The 25,051-nt window shown below is 43.0% G+C and overlaps 1 protein-coding gene across 3 annotated transcripts in view; it reads right to left on the bottom strand.

The window, feature by feature from the left end:
- Window positions 1–8,329: 8,329 nt before the first annotated feature.
- DEAF1 (DEAF1 transcription factor) overlaps window positions 8,330–25,051 on the bottom strand; it is a 32,872-nt gene continuing 16,150 nt past the window's right edge. For 2 of the 3 annotated variants that reach the window (XM_060276484.1, XM_035122236.2), the window contains exon 11: window positions 14,827–16,285. In XM_060276484.1, the coding sequence (XP_060132467.1) occupies window positions 15,971–16,285 (315 nt within the window). In that variant the 3' untranslated portion in view covers window positions 14,827–15,970. Of the gene's footprint in view, window positions 11,320–12,021; window positions 12,112–14,826; window positions 16,286–25,051 lie in introns of those variants that run through there. The other variant, XM_035122226.2, reaches the window with a different exon arrangement.

Below are 25,051 nucleotides of genomic sequence, written 5' to 3'. Positions count from 1 at the left end.
AACTCCCACCATGCAAGCTAAAGCTGCTGGCAGCTGTAATGCAAACATCTGGAGGGCACCAGGTTGGGGAAGGCTGATAGAGGCGCTACTACTTTTGGTGAGACTTCTGATGTGGCCTAAAAACAAATGTGTCATCACCCCTGTGTATCACCTTCGAGTGTGCATCTACATGCTAAGTTCCAGCATGTGCTAAGAAGCATTTGCAGTGGTTGCCCCCCACCCCAATTTATGGTACCATTTTCCCCTAAAAAAGAATTCAAGCACCTTCTGGTGGTGCTGTAAAACCTTTCCTAGTTCTAATGCTTATTATTTTATATCATTAAAATCAAAGGATTTTAAAACATAACTACCATATAACTGACAATCGCCAATAGATGTTTATCTCTGCCTGGGACCTTTCTCAAGGGCTATGGAATTGGGCAAAGGGGGAAGAAAACAAACATAGCCACCATATCTATAGCAATCTATACCCTCCACTAGCCTGCAACATTGGCCAGTTCCACACCCTTTGATCAGAAGCATAGCGCAATTTTCGCCAGGCTCTGAACATCCCTGCAGCATGGGAAAGACACATGGCAGGAAAATGTGTGTCATGTATGTACAGTGGAACCTTAGTTCTCAAACACCTTGGTTCTCAAACGCTTTGGTTCTCAAACTCCGAAAACCTAGAAGTACCGTAAGTGTTCCGGTTTTCGAACAATTTTTGGAAGCTGAACGTCCGATGTGGCTGTCGGCTATTGTTTCCGGGGCGCCTGCACCAATTAGAAGCTGTGCCTTGGTTTTCGAACATTTCAGAAGTCAAACAGACTTCCAGAACGGATTAAGTTTGGCACTTTCGTTTTTGCTATTTATTTTGTGTTTTTGTTTTTGAAGCTTTTTCAGTTAATTTGTTTTTGTGACTGTGTGGAACCCAGTTCAGCTACTGATTGATTGATTGATTGATTGTGTGACTGTGGAAATGGATAAAAGCCCCCCATCCAAACAATGACTACCATCAGTGCAGGGAAGGAAAAAAATTAAATTTTCATTTTTATCATCTACAATACTGTCTTATTTATTTTATAGTACAGTACAGTGATTATTGCTTTCATTTTATGGATCAATGGTCTCATTAGTAAAATTCATGTTAAATTGCTGTTTTAGGGGTTGTTTTTTAAAAGTCTGGAACGGATTAATTTGTTTTGCATTACTTTCTATAGGTAAGCATGCCTTGGTTTTAGAACACTTTGGTTTTGGAACGGACTTCCGGAACGGATTAAGTTTGAGTACCAAGGTACCACTGTACTATATGTTTGACCTGCGTGCAGTGATTAAAAGACCTAGTTCAGTGGAGCCCAGATAAGCAAGGTATGGGTTTATGTACACTTCTGCATAAATTGTGGCCACTGAAGGCCAGAGGTCAGCAGTAAAAGCAGAGATTGCAGTTCAATATGCTTTGCTTATTTTGCCCGTATTGATCTCCACAAGGCAAGTCTGTGGAACATGTTATGGGAATGGAGCAGACATGACACTTAATTGCTAATGATCCTTTGAGCAGGGTAGCTGGAGAGCAATTCATTCATACATAGGAATGTAGGAAGTTGCCTTATACTGAGTCAGTTCATCGGCCCATCTATTGTTGGCTTTCCAGGGATTCAGGCAGGAGACTTTCCCAAACCCACTGGGGACATCAGGGATTGAAGCTGGGATCTTTTACCTGCTAAGGATGTTCTCTGCCACTGAGCTATGGCCCATCCACTTCCCTTCACTTGCTTGGGAATCTCATCAGAATGATTCTAGGCAAGACAAAAAAAAAAGTGGTAGGTGAACAGAACCTGACATGGACCAGGGAAATGATGGAATGCCTTCTCTTAAAGAATCATAGAATTGTAGAGTTGAAAGGGACCCTCAGGGTCATCTGCGGGATTTGTCATCTTTCCGCAGGGCCTGCAAGACAGAGCTGTTCCGCCTGGCCTTTGGGTTAGACTCAGCCTGACCCCTGTGTTTTTTCTCCCTCATGGCTTGGATTTATGGCCTACTTGAAATGAGGCTGCACTTTAAATTTTAATACTGTATTTTAATCTGTATTTTAATTAATTGTTTTTATGTTTTATTGTGGTTCTGTTGGTGTCAGCCGCCCTGAGCCCGGTTTTTGACTGGGGAGGGCGGGGTATAAATAAAAATTTATTATTATTATTATTATTATTATTATTATTATTATTATTATTATATCTAGTCAACCCCCTGCAATTCAGGAATCCTGCCCACAGCTATCCCTAGGTGGGCTTGAACCACCAGCCTTCTGGTTAACAGCCAGATGCGCTGACCCATTGCAACACAGAGGTCGTCAGAGGAGCAGCTTCTTGGACAGATGTGCCCCTCTGATGACCTCTAGTATTAAGTACGCTGCGCAGGTAGCTCTACAAAGTTGCTTTTTCTTTTTAAAATGCACAATACAGTATTTTCAGTATACTGAAAACCCAGCATTGTGAAAGCCACCTGCAGAGCATACTTAATAAAGTCTTTCCCCCACCTTTTGTAATATAGGCTGGGACCAAAGAATCACAACAACTGAACAAGGAGCCGGCCCTATTCTCAGCCCACCCAGTCCAAGGAATTCCAGTTCATCATGAAATCCTACAGGGAAACTTTGCTTAGCATCTTTAGACTTTTTCCTGATGAGCACAAATTATGTGAAAAATCTGGGCCAAAACCAAAGGAACTTGACAAATGAATCAATAAATAATATTTTTTAAAATAGTTTTAAAATATTTTCCCCCATATAAAGGTCTCCATATACCATGAGCAGAGAATTTTGACCTGAGCCGAGAAACTGAAAGTATATAGGAAAAGGCCCTTGTAGAGTTTGCCCTGCTCTCCTAAGGCCCAAATCCACACATCAAACTCCATTCATCCCTGGAATTACTATCCCTACAGTTTAAGTCAGCCCATCCAGTTTATATAATGATGCTCCAGAGAAAATGAAAACACAAACAGGATGTCTGCCTGATTAAAGATAAAATCTCATACACACACACACACACAGTTTATAAGAAACGCTTTGCTGAACTAACTCCATATAGCCCAGGCATGTACTGCTTCCTGCTGAAGACTTCAAAATTATTGTTTCTATTTCCCAATAAGCTCTTGCAACCCACTTGTAAGAGAACTCCTGCTGGTTCATGACTGTCCAGAAGGGTAATAAAGAAGGGAAGCAAGCCAATTTTCAGGCTGGGCCAATCGCACGCTTCATTACCTTCCTTGCATGCACAGCAGGGGTTATTTAAACAGAGCCTGGCAGAGTTTTCTTGTACGCCCAGGGACTAATATCTCTAGATATTATACATACATAGGAGTTACAGTTTGTCTGGAATTATGCTTGGGGTGGCTGGATCTGTCAATTCTGGTTTCTCTTAGTTTCCCATTTTTCCAATCTCAAATTCAGTTCTCAAGTTCACATCAGTTTGTGGGGTTTTTTAAGTCCTCATGAAAAGTCATCATAATTTTAGTGTGAATTTTTCATAATTACACATTTGTATGCCATTTTGCCTAACATATACATTTTTGAGAGCATTTCCCCCTAAAATAATGCAGTTTGTAAGTCCCCCCCCCACTAGTTATTTTTATGCACATGCTACTCCACTACTTGCATTTTTGTACATATTACTTGGCTGGTGACCAACATTGCAAAATAGGAAGAATGTAAACTTCAAAAGATGGCTATGTTCTATTGTTTCAAAAAGTCTGAATTCAGCAGATTAACCTTCAAATGCAACTGAATTGAATTTCTCTCTCCTCCCTAAATAGCACCAGTGCGCTCTCGCTCTCTCTCTCTCTCTCTCTCTCTCTCTCTCTCTCTCTCTCTCTCTCTCTCTCACACACACACACACACACACACACACACACACACTATTGAGCTCCAGGTAATAGATTCGGTTATTTGCATCTAATGATATTAATTAAGAGGCAGATGATTAAACCAACTCGCTATTTTGTAATATGTTTGCTGTTCTAATTTTAACCTTCGAATGTGCCAACCAAGTGAGATTGAACCAAGGACTGTTGTCCCAAGGCAGTTCACGAATCATGTAAAGATATGCACAGAATCCTGTAGCCATGATGACTTCTAGCGTCCGCCTTGGGAATTCTTTGGAGACGATTCCTGAATTGCTTAGGTGTCACAATGGAACCAATGGGATAGAATCAAATGATAATTTGAAATGGATTTCCAATTAACATTGAAGTCAGATCACAGCTGGAAATTATAAAACGTAGCTGTGGCGACTGGGGTTGAAGACTGGTAAGTGGGTGTGGAGCTTCTTGACCCAGGCTTTTTCTTTTTTCTTTTTTGGTGTTGGGAGGCGGGAGATTAAAACTGCTCTTCCTATTTTCCCTCTGCGGAGAAAAATATATAGGGTGAAAGCAGCACTGCAGAGGGATAAATTTTTAGCAGAAAAATACAGGAAGAGGCCATAAGACTTCCTTCCTTCCTTCCTTCCTTCCTTCCTTCCTTCCTTCCTTCCTTCCTCCCTTCCTTCCTTCCTTCCTTCCTTCTCTAGCTGTTGGTCTCCTCTTGCAGCTTCCACAACTGCATTTAAAGGGGAGGGGGAGAAATGTAAGGAAAAACTACGGGCAAATAAATGGCACATTATTTCGGTTAGATCTGTTCCAGTTTCTCAACATTTATCCTGAATAGCTTCAAACTGAGTGCCGTACTGAGAAAGTAAAGACTGTCTGCTATGGCTCTAGCATGCTCCCACCCCTGGTGTACATATTATCCACAATCCACATCTCTCCTGCAGTTTCTTGAGAACTACTACTGTTTGTATTGGGGTGACGGTGCAGTTACCCTTTAGTGTTCAGAGTGAGCAATGTTCATCTGGGGAATCTTGATTAGAGTGTACACTTTACCTGCTCCAATCACACACAGAGAGATGCTCATAGGTAAGAAAATAATAAAGTGGTTTATTGTAGGAAATACATATCTTGGATAGAAAAGTTTCCAGTTCTGGTCTAACTAGTGTAGAGCTGAACAAGATAGCCATAGTTAGTTGAAGATTGCTTCTAATATTGAGGTCCAAGAGAGGAAGTGTGAGGAGGAGGAAGCTGTAAACAGAATGAAACATAAGATGTATCACTCTGCAAGGAGATAAATAAGGTGATAGGTTAAAGGATCAGGGATGGTCTGGAAATGTGGATGTCCCTCACTCTATCTTAACCCCATGCAAACTTCTCTGAGTTGCATCCAAATTGCCAACAGTTCAGTGCGTTTTCCCTTAAACCAGCTTCCATCCAATTTGAAAATGTAAGCCACATTCACTTGACGGCTAAGCCCTTTGAGACAGCCATTGCACATGTGCAGATGACAGCTTCATGAATAGGAGTTCCAGGGGACTTCAGGTAAAGACATCCCTGCCTCCTCTCTGGTGTGCACACCATCTTGCAAATGCAACTTGAGAAATAGAGGAGTCTCGCTGCATTTTAAGACATGAATGTCTACATAGCCCAAGACTGGGTGGTGGCAATAGCAATCCTAAATTTATTTGCTTCTATTGAGTCCTGTCAAGGAGAGTCTCCAGAACTAGCAGCACACAAGCTGGGTAATATTTGCCTCTGTTAATGCCCAACACTCATGCCTCATATAATTCTGCGGCTCCCTCCCACGCCTTGCCTTGTTTGTACAACTAATGACAGCTAGCATAATAGCATAAGCACGGAACTACACAGCAGGGCAGCACCAGCAGGGGAGACACCTTGAAGAGTCACAAAGTGTGTTCCCAAGGAGGCTTATCCTCTTGCACAGGCTGTGCACCGCTGAGTTGCGATTAGGCAAAGCTACATGGCACTTCCTGACATTTTGTCCGCTAAACTGGTCAGATAAGAAGGAGTTGGGCCTTAGAGAAAAGAGGAGGGGAGAGGAAAGTAAGAAGGAAGCCAGTAGCCAGAGGTGCATGAAAATGCTTGACCATGAAAGGAAGGAAGATTGAACTGCCGTGGAGTATATTGTTCTGCATGGTACACTTCTCTTGGAGGCAAAATGTTTAAGAGGTTCTAGCACTTCCCTGGTCTTGGTTTCCTTTGGAATGTGGTTACTGAAGGCTAAATGCCATTTTGAAATATTTGCATGTATTTACCAATATATCGGTTGCACATAGTTGGAGGTAGAGCTTTGAAATGCCTCAACAGACCCTCAAAGCTCACTGCTCCCACTTCAGATCTTCTAGCAGAACTGACAGCACAATAAGATTCTTGCAGAGAACAACTCAACTCTTTTAAAAAAAATTTTTTAAAAAAAGCTTCCTTATGTCTAACTTGAAATGCCAGTCTAGAACCTTTGCTTACAAAATACCCAGCTAGGAGTGGTTGTGAGGGAGAAGAGAGGCACCCTCCCACCCCCCACCCCATTCCTAGATTGGGTCTCATTTTAATTTTGGTTACTTTTCCCTTTCCCCACAGAAAGAATGATCATGGATATAGTGAAGTGGAAGAGGTTGGGAGATGTAGGCATACACCTGGTATTGGGACATATTTTTGTGTCATCTGTGTTCTAAATCTGACCCTTAGGTTTGCACCATGCAAAGCAACCCTGCTGAGCTCAGTTTCCCCAGTCACCCTGATGCTGTTGGACTCTTTGCAAAGGTCTTGTTTCCCTGCTGAATTGCACTGCTCCTCTGGCAAAAGGCCAAAGTCTAGCAGAAGACATGAGGAATGTGAAAGGGACTGAAAAAGAAGCAACTCCTTTTCCCAAGCCCATCTCCTTTTGCAGCCCATTAAGAGTCGAGTCAGCTCTTATCTTCATCAGATAAAGGTCAGGATGGCACAAACACGGCAGATAGCACTGGTGGCCTTTCCATTCAGAAGGGAGATGATAACCAAGAGATGATAACCAAAGAGGTAGGAAATCAGGAGTCCCCCTTCTTTCAACCTTCAAATCCTGGTTTTGCCATGAAGCACTTGCTTAACTGTTGTCTTTGTCCATAGAGTTTTCTTGGCAGGGATACTGGAGTGGCTTGCCAATTCCTTCTCCAGGAGGAAAAAAACATCAAAAAACATCAAAAAAAACCAAGATCATGGCCACTGGTCCCATCACCTCCTGGCAAATAGAAGGGGAAGAAATGGAGGCAGTGAGAGATTTTACTCTCTTGGGCTCCTTGATCACTGCAGATGGTGACAGCAGTCACGAAATTAAAAGACGCCTGCTTCTTGCGAGAAAAGCAATGACAAACCTAGACAGCATCTTAAAAAGCAGAGACATCACCTTGCCTACAAAGGTCCGTATACCGTGTTTCCCCCTTTTTAATACGTAGTCAGAAAGTAAGCCATAGCAGGCTTTTTAAGCATTTGTGCAGATTAAACACCCCCTGAAAATAAGCCATACCTCCGCGCAGCAGCGCCGCTCGCCTCGAGGCAGCGGGACCCAGCAGCAGCGTCGTCCTTGTCCTCCCGCTGTTGCTGCTGCTGCTGCCGGGCCAGGCAGAGGTGAGGCCGCTGCTCGCCCCTGTGGGCTGCACCACTGGAGTGATGGACGGCGGCGGGAGCGCTGCTGGCCCCTTCCGCGACGCTGGAGTGTCATAGGCTGCATGGCCCAAGGCAGAGTGGTGACGGGAGGCCCGCAGGCCCTTCCGCACCACCGGGGCGACACACGGCGGGAGCGCTGCTGGCCCCTTCTGCGCCGCCAGAGCGCCCGGCGAGGAGGCCTGCCGCCCCGGCGCCCAGAACCAGCAGCGGCAGAGCGGAGCGCTCCGCAGCGCCGATCGGGCGGAGCGCTCCGCAGCGGCAATCGGGCGGAGCGCTCCGCAGCCCTGATCGGGCGGAGCGCTCCACAGCGCCGATCGGGCGGAGCACCGAGCCAGCGACCTGGCCTCTTCCTGCCTGCCGCCCCGGCGCCCAGAACCAGCAGCGGCAGAGCGGAGCGCTCCGCAGCGCCGATCGGGCGGAGCGCTCCACAGCGCCGATCGGGCGGAGCACCGAGCCAGCGACCTGGCCTCTTCCTGCCTGCCGCCCCGGCGCCCAGAACCAGCAGCGGCAGAGCGGAGCGCTCCGCAGCGCCGATCGGGCGGAGCGCTCCGCAGCCCCGATCGGACGGAGCGCTCCGCAGCCCCGATCGGACGGAGCACCGAGCCAGCGGCCTGGCCTCTTCATGGCCCGGCTGAGGAGGCCTGCCGCCCCACCGCCCGGAACCATAGATACCATAAAAACATAATAACAATAAGACATCCCCTGAAAATAAGACACCGTGTGTTTTTTTGAGGAAAAAAAGTTATAAGACGGTGTCTTAAAAAAGGGGAAACACGGTAGTTAAAGCTATGGTTTTCCCAGTAGTGATGTATGGAAGTGAGAGCTGGACCATAAAGAAGGCTGATCGCCGAAGAATTGATGCTTTTGAATTATGGTGCTGGAGGAGACTCTTGAGAGTCCCATGGACTGCAAGAAGATCAAACCTATCCATTCTTAAGGAAATCAGCCCTGAGTGCTCCCTGGAAGGACAGATCGTGAAGCTGAGGCTCCAATACTTTGGCCACCTCATGAGAAGAGAAGAATCCTTGGAAAAGACCTTGATGTTGGGAAAGATGGAGGGCACTAGAAGAAGGGGACGACAGAGGACGAGATGGTTGGACAGTGTTCTCGAAGCTACGAACATGAGTTTGACCAAGCTGCGGGAGGCAGTGGAAGACAGGAGTGCCTGGCGTGCTATGGTCTATGGGGTCACGAAGAGTCGGACACGACTAAACGACTAAACAACAACAACAACCTGCTTAACTCTCCCATGTCTCCTCATCTGCATCCAAGGAAATGCATTGGCACACGTTCCTCTTCTCCTCCATTCCCTCTTTCTCCCCACCATCAAACATTTGACATCCTGCTGTCCCAGGTGTGATAGAGGATGCTGTCCCACAGTCCGTGCTCAAGTTAGTTTCAATTGCTAGTCCTGTTTGATTTTATAACTGGGCAGATGCCATCTTGCCCTTTGCCTCGTGGTTTGGGATCAAAAGCCCAGTTTAGCCTACTGCTCAAGATTCACCACAAAGTGATGACACCTGTTGAAAGCGTTTGCCAATATCTTTCCCATTCACCCTTGAGCTCACATTCTAGTTCAAAGAGCAAGCCAAAGCCCCTACCTTATCCAAATTAAGGGCATTTCTTAGTTTCTGCCTCTTCCTCTCACACCAGAGACATACTGCTTGCTCGCATTGACTGCTAATCATGAAACTGCGCTGGGCACCAAGCCAAAGTTTCTTGCAAAAGACCCCACTGAAATGGAGACCGAGGTAATGTTATTGCCATGTATATCCCTAAGAGTGGTTAACACAAAATGGACAAGGTGACATTGAAGCATTCCTCTTGTGTGGGATGTGTGTCAAGTACACACAGATGTGAACTTCCCCACATTCTGATTATAAACTGTATTACTCTCAGCATAAGGACCAAAATGGTGATGACACAAGTTCCTCTTACTTTACACTTTCTACCGAGGAGAATACTGCTCATTACATTTAACCTGCAAAAGGTGCAAGAAAAATTCATTTACCGTAGAGACATGTTTTTTAAAGCTCTGCTTTCCTTGGATGAAATAAAAATGCACTTTTTGGCTTTTATTTAAGACTTTCTAATGGGCTGTTTCATTGCTTAGAATTTTTCAAAGCTTTGCAGCCAGGACTGGAAATCTGGCAACAGAGTTCTTTGGCATGATCAAGAACAACCTTTCTCCCTAAAATTACACCAAAGTGCAATTGAAAGTCTATATATAGAATGCATTTGCAAAGCACTCATGAATGTCTTTGCAATGCCAGAGTAACATTGTGCTTTTCAGTGCTGCACTGAAGCAAAAGTCAGCATGACCCTATTTGGGGAGCATCTGATTGTGCGCAGCCACTCTGTATTTATTTTATTAAGTTTATTTTTAAGTATAATGCAAATTTATAAATAAATACGAGGACCAGGACAGACACTGGAAAGAAAACGGCAAGTGCTATCAATATCAGCAACATTTCATTGTGCTTCTCTCATTCCTCCAACTCCCAAAAATGTTCTTCCTTTTATACGAACGAATATGGCCTAAAACCAGTGCTATTTTATATCCTGCAATTTCAACACTCAGGAAGGTGCTGCTTTCAAATCAATTCCCTTGCAGGAATGTAAGCCTCTCTCCTAAAGTGAAATGCACAGCTGCACCTTTTCACTTATTTCTGGCAGCACGAAATCAGAGCTGTAAACTCTTTATAAAGTATTAGTTTTACTGATTTGATTACTGATTAGTGCTGAGCTCTTTCTTGCAGGGAGATATGAGAGAATGTGTTATCATTTATTTTATGGAGTGAAGTGGGTGGGGGTGGAAAACAAACTGAAGTGTGTGAAAATTAAAATGATAGTGACCTCTGTACGACACAGTGCAGTCTTCTCAGTTTCTCCTCAGGAGTAAATAAGAGGGTGTTTCGTGCAAGACGAGCTGGCCTTTTATATGTGAGGTGTGTGTATGTGTGAATTGGCTAGGTCTAGCTGTGCTATAATCTCAAAGTTTTGGTGATACTGGACAAATCAACCATTGTTTATAGCCATTCAGACACCACAGATTTGGATTTGCACTCAGGAAGTTTTCTGACTGCTTTGCAGTTTGCTCAATGTCTGCACAATACAGAATTCTGAATATGTCAGAGAACTTTGTCTTGCAGGGGGTGGGATGGAGGAATGCAACAACCAAAACTAAAACCAGTGATAGGAGTCAAAGTCCAGGTATATACCCTAATGTCAGCACACAAAACCCACTCAAGAGCTGGGCTGTTCCATATTTGTTTTGTTACATGAGAGGTAGGGAGAGAACAACAATGGCAACAATTCAAGTTTCATGTGGACCACTTTGGAGGAACATAAAAAGAAAGCAGGTCTCATAAACCACTTTAAATAACCTTTTCAGTCACTTCAAAGAACCCACCAGAGCTGCAGGATACAACAATTCAAACAACCCATCAGCTTTGCAGCGGTTTCACACAGAGGACTGTAAACATAATGTAAGTTCCAGAGTTCTCTTAAAAACACGTAGAGCCCCTAAACGTTCTCCCCTCCGTGTCTTGTCAGTTTTGGCACAGTTAGAGAACAGTTAGTTGGCCAGCAACATGTAAACAACATCACGGTTTGATCTTCTGATGAGTTCAGTTCAGTAGGACTTCACAGCGGGGTTACTGGTCCAGCCAGTCCGCTCCATACACATGTCCATATAGATGGAAGAGGTAGGGCTCTTCAGACAATAACTTTCTCTATCACATTGTCTGCAACATCCACTTCTTCTGCCTGAACAGTAACTGTGGCTGCCTGGCCACATATATGCTGGTGGTCTTTCCAATCCTGAACAGGAGGGGCAAAAAGAAAAGAGTGTGAAATGAAAGCAGTGACTGAGTAAAAGACAAATGTAGCAACACTGGACAAGGGCTGAAGAATTCTAGCTTTATGAAGGGACATTCTGCTTTGAGATTCCTCCAGTACATACATCAGAATCCTAATATCACATAGCAAAAGGGAACTAAAATCCCAGTTATACCCTGTCTCTCCAAAAAACCATTTTCTCATAGGAAACTTAAGAGCACCAACTAAAAACAATAATTTTGCAACAATTTAATTAAAATCCACATCTATATATATATATATATATATATATATATATATATATATATATTAAAAGCAGCCCTAAAACTACCAAATGAAAAGACTTGAGTGACTAAAATATGTTTTAACGTGGCTCCAAAAGGATAAGAGCCAGGGAATAAAACTAGGGAGGGGACTGTTCCCTAAATGGGCTACCATCATAAGCTATGGGCTTTTCAGCAGACAATGAAACCTGCCAGTTGCGCCTCACTAGATAATCTTCATGTTTGGGTAGGTTCACATGGGAACAGGAAGTCCTTCAGATTGGTGGGTTTTCCATGAAGGAATCTACCAAGCAGCCCTTCTGATCAAGCTTCAGTGAAATAAATGAGTGGTGACAGCTGAAAAGTGAGAGGCCATGGGTGCTTGTTTCTCTGGCTATACGGAGTTTAAGGAATTTATTACCTTCCGCTGGCAAAACGTTGAGCAGTAATTGACTTTATGGCAGCCAGTGCACTCGTTCATTGCTTCCCGACCACAGTTTACACAGGATTGCTGTCACAATGCAGACACAGAAGCTAAGTCAATGGGGAGGAAAGAAGCACTCTCTCTTGCAAAGCCTTAATAGCACAAGATACATGATAAAGAGCAGAAGTGATGCACAATTACAGGAGTCCTGTGTAGGGAATACTTTATTTTTTAAAATAAATAAATAAATCGACTCTTGCCTACAGCAACTGAACACTTGGAAGGATTAAATAGGCACTTCAGCTCCCTAGACTTCTCCCCTCCAGTCTTTCTGAAGGACCACTAGGAAGCCAAGGCTATACTAGTCAGCTTGGGACTCGGCTATACAGCTGCAAATAAAATGTTTTAAGTGCAACATGCAATGTGACACAAGATGGCGATGGTGAGCCTAATGGAAAATTCAATTTATTTTTTAAAACGCTTAAAAAAAACATTTTCAGAAAGTTTTTTTTATATGTGTGTAGATTCCACCCTGGAGGGATACCTCTGACTTTACAGTTGTGAAGATCTTATGTAGCCAAATATATTCAAGTATTTATACAACAGAACAATTGTGGATTTTTACCATATCTTCTTTAATATTCTGTGTACGCAGAAAGCAGTATACTTCTTCAAATGCACATATGGTTCAAAACAAGGTTAGATATGAATAAACATGTTTATTAAGTTAAGAACATAAGGAGAGCTTGCTGGATCAGGCCAATGGCCCATCCAATCCAGCATCCTGTTCTCAACAGTGGCCAACCAGGTGCCTATGGAGAAACCTGCAAGCAGGATCTGAGCGTGAGACTACTATCCCCACCTGCAACACTCAGCGACCAGCATTCAGAGGCATAGTTCCTCTGGAAGTGGAGGTGGAACATAGCCATTGTGGCTAACAGCCATTGATAGCCTTATTATTATATTTACAATATAAAACAAAACATTGAAATTATCTATATGAAAACAGTTTAAAATGGTATTAAAAATATTATAAAGGTTAAAATCACCTCTAGCTAAACAGAAATCAAACACATGTAACTTCTGTATGACTGGATAGGTTTGCATAAACAAGAATTGTTCAAGCAGTTTTAGCATATTAAAAATATAACTTGATTATAGGTTTCAAGAGCTAATGCATTTCATGCAAATCCTGCAACCTTATGAATGTTTATGGATGAGCCTGGGGGGGGGGGAAGTGGGATATATAAATATTATAAATATATAAAATAAGTAAGGATTGTACAGCTTTATGCACAGTTGTTGTGAACCACTTTATTTTTAAAAAAAATGAATTAACTGTATGTATTTTCTTAAATCAATCAATTGATGCACTGTTATTGTGTGACTGAGTTTCAGATTGCTTTTTATGTCTGGCTGCTTTGAGCACAGGTGGATTTGTGGGAAATGCTGTATATAAATAAATGGACTGCGTCTATGACTTGAAAAGAAAAGAGAAAAGAAAAAGTCCCACTTTGTTCAATGGGGCTTATTCCATAGTACACGTGTTTGGGTCTGCAGCCTGAACCTGATATATGGAACAGGACGGCCCATAAGAGGGCTCATTAGGCTCCTGCTTTCATCGTGGCTCTAATGATGATGGATGCAGAAAAGCTTGCTGCATGGCCATTTGTGGGGAAGGCAGAAAACAGTGGCAAGCACAAAGTCCAAACTGATTATTATTATTTTTAGCTCTCATTATTTCTAAGCTCATTTCATGAACTACTTCTCTTCACATCTCGAAATACCAATTCCAGGAAAAGATAGATAGATAGAGATAGATAGATACTGTAGATGATAGATAGATAGATAGATAGATAGATAGATAGATAGATAGATAGATAGAGGTGGGTAGGTAGATGATAGATAAAAACAGAACTTGTCAACAAGTTCCTCATGAAAAAGAAAGTTTGGGGGGTGAGGGGTGAGAGAGAAAAACAAGCCAACATCATGCAAGGGAAATGTGTGCAGATGGATTGCAGGTTCACAGCTTAGGTTTTCAAAGAGCAGGAGGAATTGACCCATCCTCTATTTTTCTTCAAAAATGTGAATCTTAAAAAAGTGACCCCTTCAGGCTTCATTTCCCCAGTGTAACTTGCTCTCGGGGACTCTTGAGCACTGCTAGTTCTGACTGGAACACAAGCATGTGCTGAGAGAGCTCAAATATGGAAAGGGGTAATTTTTTTTAAAAAAAAATAGATAAGTAAAACTCATCAAAACAATATGGTGCTGAACTGTGAATAAAAGAACAACAGTTCTTGATCATCAAGGTGAGGTAACAGGAGCCTACAACAGAGGGAGACAAGGTGGTGCCCTCCAGATGTTGTTGGACTACAACTGTCATCAATCCTGACCATTGACCAAGCCAGCTAGGGCTGATGGGAGTTGTAGTCCAACAACACCTGGAGCGTACCATATACCTTTCCTTGGTATATACTGAAAAATTGGGAGAATATCCTTCAAGAATAAGAATACTGAGAGGCATAACTTTTTAAGCTGAAGGCTCTGCATTATACCTCCCCCCCCCTATCTGCCTTTTGCCAGCCACTTGGAAGAACCAGGATTTTTATTCAGAATAAGAGCAGGTGATGAGGGTGGAGGTGGGGGAGAGCTGTTAGGAATTGATCAAGCGTGACTGAATTTTTTTCATTCACCTAAAAACAAGCATTAAATCCTCATGCAACACTTTTAATACAACTGGCCGGGGGTGGGGCACTGCTTTGGGGAGCTGTCATTATGTCCTTTGGTTCATAAGATCCCATTAAAGTGAGCAAACTCTACGTGTTAGGGTGGCTTGTTCAAAACCTGAACAAAAATAAGGTCGCAAGGAATGTTTCCCAGCTCAATCTGCTTATAGCTCATACCTAGGTGTGATTAGCAATTGAACGAGGCCAGCGCAGGAAGGGATTCTTGGCAGTGAATAAATTGACATGCTGTGAAAGCATTAACACAGGCCATATTTAGTGCAGATGGATCCGCTAGCTTTCGGGCCCAACTGATTCACACTCTCATTATCACCTAATTTGTTTGCACCATCTGCCTGCAAATTATCTGCAAATCTTGAAATATAACAGGTGCCAGAGAATTATATACCTTGATTTTAATGGGGGGTACGGCAGCAACCGCTCATGTACCGCTCATTGAGACAACCTGACGCTGCGCCTTGCACAAGGTTTGATATACGTGGGAGCGGCATATGGGACTAGGGCCAAAGTAGATGTGCCAGCAGGAGACCGGAGATTGGATCGCCTATGTTTTCTAAAAAGGCAAATGTAGCTGTAGTGGTCTGCCAATCTGGATCAAAGCTATAACGTTGGGTGGGCTGGTTCAAACTCACCCTCCCTTGTACCATTTTCCTGAAAGGCATTACAGCCTTAATTCTGCTCTTTGCCTCTCAGGGCAAAATGTCCTTGTATGGAAAGGATGACACACACACACCCTAGCTCTAATCCAAATAAGCCCCCCACCCTAGTGCATTTGTCTCTTGCAAGAGCCGCAGAACAACCTGCTGCCTCATCCTAGCTGAGCTGTGAGATTGGGTGAGATCTACACTGAAGGAAGCAACTGGGATGTTCTTTGATCAGGGAATGGATAGTATTGCACAGATATCTCCTGCTCCGCCACCTTCAGTGCCAGTGGGACGCACAAAGGAGTGGTTGGATAGTGCTCCCTCCTTATGAGTCGGAAACAGGACACATATGCACTGTTTTAGCCTCCATGCAACTGCAGAAGCAAAAAAACGTAATACTCATCAAGTGCTACATCAGGCCAGGGGATGCTGCTATCTACACTGCACCCAAATTTCAGAGGGCATTATTTGAAAGAGGCTGCACACTTTGAGCACACAGAGCCATGTGTGCAGCGGGGACCCAAAGCCTGTTACAGGAGGCAAAGAGCACCAGCCATTTCAGAGCTCGTCCCAGGGAATTCCCAGTTGTGCTTGTGTTATCTGACCATGCCAGTGGTCTTGGCTGCAGAGCATCATGATACTGAAGCCAGAGTAAGAGAATGTCCCAAAGGCCCCCACCAGGGGATTGGGGGGCGGGGAGCAAACCAAAACTGGAAACGCATAACATTGACAGACAATGACAACATTGTTCCAGAACAGAACAGAACGTTCCTGAACTGTTGTTTGATAGCAGTGCCTCGTGCTTACCTTAATGATGATTTCTGTTTTTCCATCTACATCTTCAGCTTGTTGAAATAACTGGCCCTGATACTGCTAAAAGGAAAAAGACATTGCAAACTTCAGCTTTATAGGCATCTCAGGCTGCTCTTTGGAGTATAGTTATATGATCCCATTAAAGTGTTCTGCTGCTATATAATTTTCTGTTCAACAACAACACTCCTGTGAGAAGGGAACTCGGTGTGATGCAGAAGGGCTGTGATGAGGATCTCCTGACCTGTGCAATCTTGGCAAAGTGAATAGAAGCTGCAGGGACCTGACACTGGTTGGAGCCAAGGCATTGGTTAGCAGCAGGAGTGGACCTGCTGTTCAATATCACCTGATTAAAAGCTGCTTTTTCACGGGGGAAAAGATGCAGGTACCTAGGTTTGTGTGTGTGCGAGAAAGGAATCACAAGGGCATCCAAACATGCTGCTGACAAAATGCTGCACTCGCAAAAGCTGTTAATTTGGACACAATTTGATAAACTTCAGAACAAGAAAAAGTGTATTAATATTCATTCGAATTTCAAGATTTTATCTTTATCTTCTCCCGTCAATGAGAGCTTCCTAGGGAGTCCAGGTGCTCCCCCTTTTCTTCCTGCCATTCTGATATATTTAGTTCGGTTTAAGAACTTAGATTCACCGTTCTCTGGTCTATATTTCTCTTTGCAAGACTACCAGAGATGGTAGTTTAAAAGCTCCACCTTTAGGTTTGAAGCTCAGCTTTTACTATATTAATTTTGTTGGTGCTCTTCTTCCAATATCAGGGCCCTTTGATCTACTATCTTTAGCCTGTAGTTTATTTTCTTTTATATTGGTTGCTATATCCCTGCCTTTGTTGCTTTGAAGAGTATCTTGGAGGGTATAATAGTCAATTTAATCTAAAAGAAGGAATAAACATACGAGCAGCAGATAACATTAAATAAAGGAAGATTTAAGATGAAAAGGGGTGGAATAATAGATTATACAGCTGACAAAGGACTACTTAGAATGCCATGGAGAGATGGACTGGGAAGTCCGAGGATAAGAGATAATGGTGAATACTGTATGGTGTGTATATATAAGTTGTAAAAATGCATAAACAAAATAAAATAAAAAGAACAAGAACAAGAAAATAGCATTAAAGAGCTAAGCATGGGAAGCAGCATCATGACACGAAAGACAGAAAGCAACTGTCCGCTTTCTACTTGTTGGTCCAGCTTTGATTCATTGGCTGGAAGTTAAGATGATACAAGGCATTGCCTTGGTACCAGGCTCTAATGTAGATCACTACCGACAACAGTGGCCAGCAGCAATTCTGAAATCTCTCCCTCCAGGATCTTTCACCTTCCTATATGTGACACCCTGGTTGAAAGGGCCAGGGATAAAACCCTCCCCCTGAGCTTGCCTTGTCTGGAACCTCTTCAAAACCTTAAGATGCAGGAAGGCAACCACAAGGATCCCAATAGATATAGCATCAGAGGAGGCAGCATTTTTACTTTTCTCCCATTGTTTCCAGTAGTTGGGACACAAGGTGTTAATTTGAAAAGAATGGAGGAGCGTGAGAGTGTTCCACTGCCCTCATTTCCCATCTGCCAACGACAGCCTGGCAAAGCATTGGATAAGGTGGACAAACTGCCTCCAGATTCCCCTCCCCTGCTTTAAAACTGTGCAGTTAAACTGGTAAAGGAAGTTTAGGTGTGAAAATCAAGTATTTTTGCATAAATTCCGGTTCTCCACAAAATCTCCTTCCCCACCATCCCACCTCCAGTTAAAAGAAAAAAGAAAATGGATATGCCTGTAGCTTTGCTAATCTTGGAGGAAAGTCTTTATATCCAGACAATCTGTACATATGGTGTCCTCTTCCTCCCCTGCCAGCCCTAGACATTTGATTGATTGGTTGCAGTAGGCTTTGAGGACTCCTGAACTCTTTATTTGCTCTACCTGCTTCCCTTTGACAAGTTTCAAGTTGCCACAGGCTTATAATGAGAAGGAGTGTGACTGCCATTGGGGTGATCCATCTTCCTTTTGGCTTAGTTATCCACAGGAAGGCTTAAACTTGGGGGGGGGGCTCATTAGGGGGACTTCCTATGGTGAATAAGTTTGGTTTGCCGTAAGGTAGGGCAAAAATGGATTGCAAAATTTCACATGGACTTTTTTTTGCACTATAACACTTTCCTCCATGGTCTTAACTCAATATTCCTTCACACCAAACCCTTTATTTATATACCCTTCATTCAGCATGGAAACAAAACACACCATAAATTCACAATGCAGGCAAGCTCCAGAGAGCCTTAAACTAAGCACAAGAACTCTGTTAAGCAGTGATAAGTTAAATGTATCAAGACTGGAGATACTAGGCAAAATTAGATTCAACACCAGCCTAGGGTGTTAAATCTCCCGAGGAACAGTTCAAAAACAATCTAAAGCAAAGTAGATTTATCCAGGAGTAGAACCTAATACTTAAGCAGATTAAAGGCTTAATTTCAGATCATCTTTATGACCTGACATCACGGCATTTAAAGGTTTGGAGTGTTGTGAGTTTACAGGAACATAAAATGACCATGGCATTAGGCAGAGAGGAAAAGATGGAAATCTCACACTTTTTATGATACACTTGCTCTTTAAGCCAAGAGAAGCAGCTTTCAGCCTTCAAATACTGTGTAACATAGATACCAGTATTAACACTCCCAAGTATTCCAATGCCATTAAAGTGTAGTAAGCACTGTCAAGGGGAAAAAAGATTTTGTTTTGGTTTTTTGCCTAGGAAGTAAAGCCAATTACCAGCACAGGCTTGACAGTCGTGACTCATTTGATTGTTATAACTATTCTTAAGTTGTAGTGTCTGCCTCTACTGTACTATATATTTTGGAAAGTTTTTTGCTCATTTTCCATTTGGGCACCTATTAAGATACCGCAACCCCATTTTGCATGATGGTTCCTGAGATCAAGGAACAGGTTTACGTCCATGTAGGGATACAATTGGATGCCATTTTGATTCATGATGGCAGACTGAAAGTTTCCGAACTACACTGATTTCAACCACTGATTTCAAAACTGCAATCATTTGTTGGTTTCTTAAAATTCCCAAGCAACACCAGATTTGATGCTGCTTAGTATTAATAATTTGACTTATATATTCATATCATTGTCTTATATGTTCATAGTGCCTTCTGTGCAGACTTTTAAAAGCCTGCCAAAAACTTTCCTATTCCGCCAGGCCTATGCAGGCAATAAAACGCACAACCCGAACAATGATCTACTGACGTTCGTTTTTAAATATTTGTTTGCTTTTTATTCATTTTAAACTTTTTAATGATTTTTACTGTCCAGTTTTGTTTTTATAAACCACTGCAATAGATTTTTATGATACAGCGATATATACATATTTTTTAAAATAAATAAAATTGTTAAAGGCCTGATATAGGTCTCTATGCTTCAGAAAGAGCTTGCTAGTCAGAACAAATAAACTGTAAAAGTTGTGCTTTAATTAGCAAGGAATGGGTTTGCCCACCAGTTTTTGTAAGCCTATTTTCTAAGAATGGTAACATGGTACATATGAAGGAAATGCCTTGATCTTTAAGTTGTAGCGAAGAAATGGTGGGAAGGCTTGGTGTTGGACCTCACTGCAAATGCTGCAAGAGAAGCCCATGAGAGCCATTAGGTTCAAGGGTACCTCAACTTTACTTACATAGCAAACTGTGTATATCAGTTAACTATTTGTATCTTGTTCTCAGGATTGTGGGGAGGGCTGCCAGTTACGTTAAACAAAACTGAATCTCAATTAGAACTTCTTTCTGTTAACTCTAAGGAAATATGTGACATGTATGCATTTTAATGCGTATCTGCCAAAGAGCTGAACTCTGTGGCTTTTAAACAGACCCTAAAAACTTTTTGTATCCTGAGTTTCTTTATTGGATTTTATTAGTGGCTATATATAATGTTATCTCTGCTGTGTTAGTATATGCTATCCATTCTATGGTTGCATTGCTCTTAACATTTTCATCCTCAGCCGGTTTGCACAAGCTTGCCTTAAAATGTGGGGGTAGAAATAAAAAAATACCAATATACTGTATATATAAAAGCTGTGGTCATCGTGTTGCCGCCTTATAATTACCTCTCTACAGCCACATATAACCATGCTTGGCATTTTAATCCACAAAAAGTGTGCTGTGCAGACTAATCTGTGCTGGAGTTGGCATCTCTCTCTCATGAGACCTCCCTTCCAGACTAACAGGGCAATCCTGTGCATAAATACTCAGAGGTAAGTCTGAGTTAAATGAGACCTAACCAATGTAAGTGGGTACAGATCTATAGCCTTAATTGTGCCATTTTTTTCCTGAGTCCAGACTCTGTAAAGCTTCCCATATGCTTGAACTGGAGGGGAATTTTTGCCAGAAGCATTTTCCCAGCCCTGACAGAAAAAGTTTCCCTGGGCTATGGAGCTCTTGAAGATAGAGGATCCCTTGACACACTTGTAATCCAATATTTAGGTCACTGTTAGGATGCAGAAGGACACAGAAGTTTCTAGATGCACAGTTCCCAGGCATCCTTTAGAACAGGCATCCCCAAACTGCGGCCCTCCATATGTTTTGGCCTACAATTCCCATGATCCCCAAGAGACCAGTGGTCAGGGATGATGGGAACTGTAGTCCAAAACATCTGGAGGGCCAAAGTTTGGGGACGCCTGTTCTAAAGGATGCTTTAGAACATCTATAATGGTTAAACCAGTTAACACTAGGCTTCTATTTGTTGTACAGAAATGCAGTTTTATCCAAGGAATGTTGGATGCTGGGCTGGAGGGTCAACCTGGGATCAATGCCTATGCTCTGCTCTCCCCACCCCCAGCAAGATGTGGCTGTTTCTTCCAGTGTACCCCCCAAACCCAGTGTGCTGGGGAAAATATGGTGTTGCCCAGCTATGCAAGCCAGCACATCTATCTCTTGCTGCCACCAAGGCAAAGCTCTGGTTATGACAAGAGGGACAAGAGAAGACCATTTCTCATCCTGCAGCAGAAGCCGACATCAAGCTGGAGCAGGATGAGAAATGTGTGCCACCTCCTCCCTGAAATGCTTTTACCTCTGAGGCAGAAATAAAATATGGTCGATTTTTCCACCCAACATTATAAACATTATTTACCCCTTCAGAAAACCTAGATGTATGAAATGTTCAATTATCTTAGAAAAATTCAAATACTATAGAGGAATGTTTAAAAGAAATGTCAGATTGAATAGTCACCTAACTACCTTTTTTTCTCTTATTTCGGGACAGCGGTTTCTGACTGTGTTTTATTAAAGCACATAACTCTGGAAGGTAATTACAATAGTCACACACCATGTCCTCAGGCTCAAGCTGGTATATAACCTAACAGGAAGCAGCCTGGGTAGCAGCAATGTTTTTCATGAATGACTGGTGAGGAAACTATTGCTCTAACAGTCCTCATGTAATGCAACACCACAGTAATAGTAAAAAAAAGTAAGTAAAGGACCCCTGGATGGTTAAGTCCAGTCAAAGGCTACTATGGGCTGTGACACTCATCTCGCTTTCAGGCCGAGGGAGCCGGCATTTGTCCACAGGCAGCTTTCCGGGTCATGTGGCCAGCATGACTAAACCGCTTCCGGCGCAGCGGAATACGCTGACAGAAACCAGAGTGCACAGAAATGCCGTTTACCTTCCCGCCACAGTGGTACGTATTTATCTACTTGCACTGGCATGCTTTCAAACTGCTAGGTTGGCAGGAGCCGGGACAGAGCAACAGAAGCTCACCCCGTCACAGGATTCGAACCGCTAACCTTCTGATCGGCAAGCCCAAGAGGCTCAGTGGTTTAGACCACAGCGCCACTTGGGTCCCACCACAGTAAAAGCACATTGCCTTACATCTCTTGAATTGCACGCAGTTGGGATGGGTTGGTGATTTCCTCCAGCTCTCCTATCTGCAGCCTCTCCCCTCACCTGCAGCCCAACACACACATTCCAAAGGACCACCCAACTCTCAGGAGCAGATTTCCAGGGGGCACAGGAGGATCCAGAGCGATGGGGAGGGGGTGGCAGGAACTCCTGGCCTTATGAATGTAAACTCTGTTCTGTTGTTTAAAACTACGATTTTCCTCTTGGTGTCTCTACCTCCTCACTCCCATGCCATGGCCACTGGTGTTGTGCAACTTGCCTTCTCCTTTGCTCCCCTATCCCACCATGATTTGCTGCAAGTCCAGGGTTGTGATGTGGCACTGCAAATCCTCTAATGAGGGCTGTGCAATGGCAGCCGTATATTTTGATGTGTACAGGAAGGAGCGGGATTAAATCTTTTTTGAGTCTCAGATAAAATGAAACAGAAAAGTTCATTTGACGGTATGAATTCTCCAAGTATCGAAACAGGAGAAAATGTCTTCTGTGGCACAGAAAATTGCAGCTTTTCTCTCTGCCACCAATTCAGTGCCTGCATTTATGAAACCAGCTTGTTTCATTTGCGCTCATTAACAACTTAATTTAAATGGCAATATTATCTCCTTCATATATGACTCGTAATTTCCGGGTCATGACTTGCTGTCTTCTTCTAACCCAGATGTTTAAGCCAGTGAATATCCTGGAAAGAAGCCATTGTATTGTTCACACATCACTTGCCTTCTGCACACTTAAGCTGGGTCTATAAGAATAATAGGAATATGGTGGGATTTCAGGTTCGGTGTGCCTGCCACTTCTGATTACTTCCCTCTGCTCCCCACCAATGCACAGGAGAAATGTGCACAGGAGAAAAAGTCCAGTCCCATTGCCTGCCATGCTAGTTATCCATTTTCAGGAAGTTTTTAATGTAAAGGAGCATTCTAAAACAGCATACCCCATGCCTTCAGCCTCAAGTGGTGCAACCCACGATACCAGGAGCCTGTCCTTTTATTCTGCTGTATGTGTGTAGGGCTAGCTGAAGCAATCATTGTGAAGGAAATGTAAAGCCCTGTGTTTGGTGCAATGTGAGGCACGGTGCTTAGAGATACGTGCAAGGCATCAGCTGACAATGCAACTATCAAGGGTGGAAAAAAGGCATGTGCTAACCAGTCTTTGAACTACAACCCAAATGCCCTCTGTGTTGGGTTGGGTTTTTCCGACTACTCCTATATGTCCCCTGCTGTGATACCAGGAGGGGTTTTTGTAGACCTTCAAAGCCCCCCCCCAAAAAATTTGTCCAATTATTATTATTATTAAAAAATCTTTTTACCGACTGAATGCTCCCATAGCTGCCCCCATCCCAGTGATACCAACAATTTTTTTGCACACACACCCAAATGCCCACCAATAATTTTTTTTTAAAAAATTACTGATCACTCCTATGGTCCCCTACTGTGATTCTGTGGTGCCAAAATGTTTTTTGTGATTACCCAAGACTTCCCCAAATTTTATCATTTCATTCAATCAATCAATTTAATTACATTAGATTTGTTTGTTTGTTTTTAAATGGCCACACCCACTTTGACATACAGCCCTTTGCCCCTGGTGGTTGACCACAAGACAATGAGTCCCCTAAAAGGTAATGCACTCCTGGTCTAATAACTACCATCATGTCTGACCCCTGAGGTTCCTGGGGGATTTTTGGTCAGCAATCCTTTGACATCCCTGCACAAGGCCATCAAGTGACCTTTGTTTATTAATGTACAGTGGTACCTCGGTTTATGAACACAATTGGTTCCGGAAGTCTGTTCATAAACTGAAGCGTTCATAAACTGAAGCGAACTTTCCCATTGAAAGTAATGGAAAGTGGATTAATCCGTTCCAGACGGTCCGCGGAGTAACCGTTCATAAACTGAAGCGAACTTTCCCATTGAAAGTAATGGAAAGTGGATTAATCTGTTCCAGATGGGTCCGCGAAGTACTTAAACTGAAGCGTTCATAAACTGAAACATGGGTGTAATTGGTTCCGGAAGTCTGTTCATAAACTGAAGCGTTCATAAACTGAAGCGAACTTTCCCATTAAAAGTAATGGAAAGTGAATTAATCCGTTCCAGATGGGTCCGCGGCGTTCATAAACCGAAAATTCATAAACCGAGGTGTTCATAAACCGAGGTTCCACTGTATTAATAATTTTATATGCCATTCCATAGGAGTTCAGAGTGGCATGCCATGAAATAAAAAAAAACAAGAAACAGTAAAATCCTAGAGGGCTCAAAAGTGTTTTAATACATGTTTAAAGTGTTAAAATGTCCTTCTAACACAAGCAGCGAAGGAGCCATTCAGATATCCTGGAGGTGGTAGTTCAAGAGGTGGGGTGGGAAGGGACAAATAGACCATAGAAATGGCCTTGTGCAAGCTGTTACCTTACAGATAGCTGAAGAAACAGCAAGATCAGGATTATATGGAGGAAGGTGATTCTTCAGGAAACCTAGTCCCAACTTGTTTAGGACTTTATAGGTCAAAAACCATCACATGGAATTGTGCTTGGAAATGAATAGGTGCCAATGCAGTTGGTACAAAAAGAGGGTGACATGAGTCTTATATCCCACCCCCATAGGAAGCTTTTGTGGTTGCTAGCTGCTCCAAAGCCAGGACTGCAATTCAAACACTCTGTCCACTGCATCTCACTGGCTCTATGAAGTTTTAGCCACCATGGTTGCATAGAAAAGTGAGCAAATCGCCTGGACAAACAACCAAGGTTAGGACTAGGTAGTGGCTGGGGCTTTAGTGTCCTTATAGTTCCTAAACCTATTCCTATTACATAGTTTCTTTCCCCTGTGCTGGCCTTTTTCATCTCATCCTCGCCCTGCTCCACTCACCCCAACCTTGAATAAAAAATAAAAAATGTCATTTTCCGTGAATGTCTACATGCAGTAAATGGCATAGTTGTGCAAATGATTAT

Source organism: Zootoca vivipara, chromosome 1 (genome assembly GCF_963506605.1).
Source record: "Zootoca vivipara chromosome 1, rZooViv1.1, whole genome shotgun sequence".
NCBI classification, from domain to species: Eukaryota; Metazoa; Chordata; class Lepidosauria; order Squamata; family Lacertidae; genus Zootoca; species Zootoca vivipara.
This window is presented reverse-complemented; position numbering and strand designations above follow the sequence as displayed.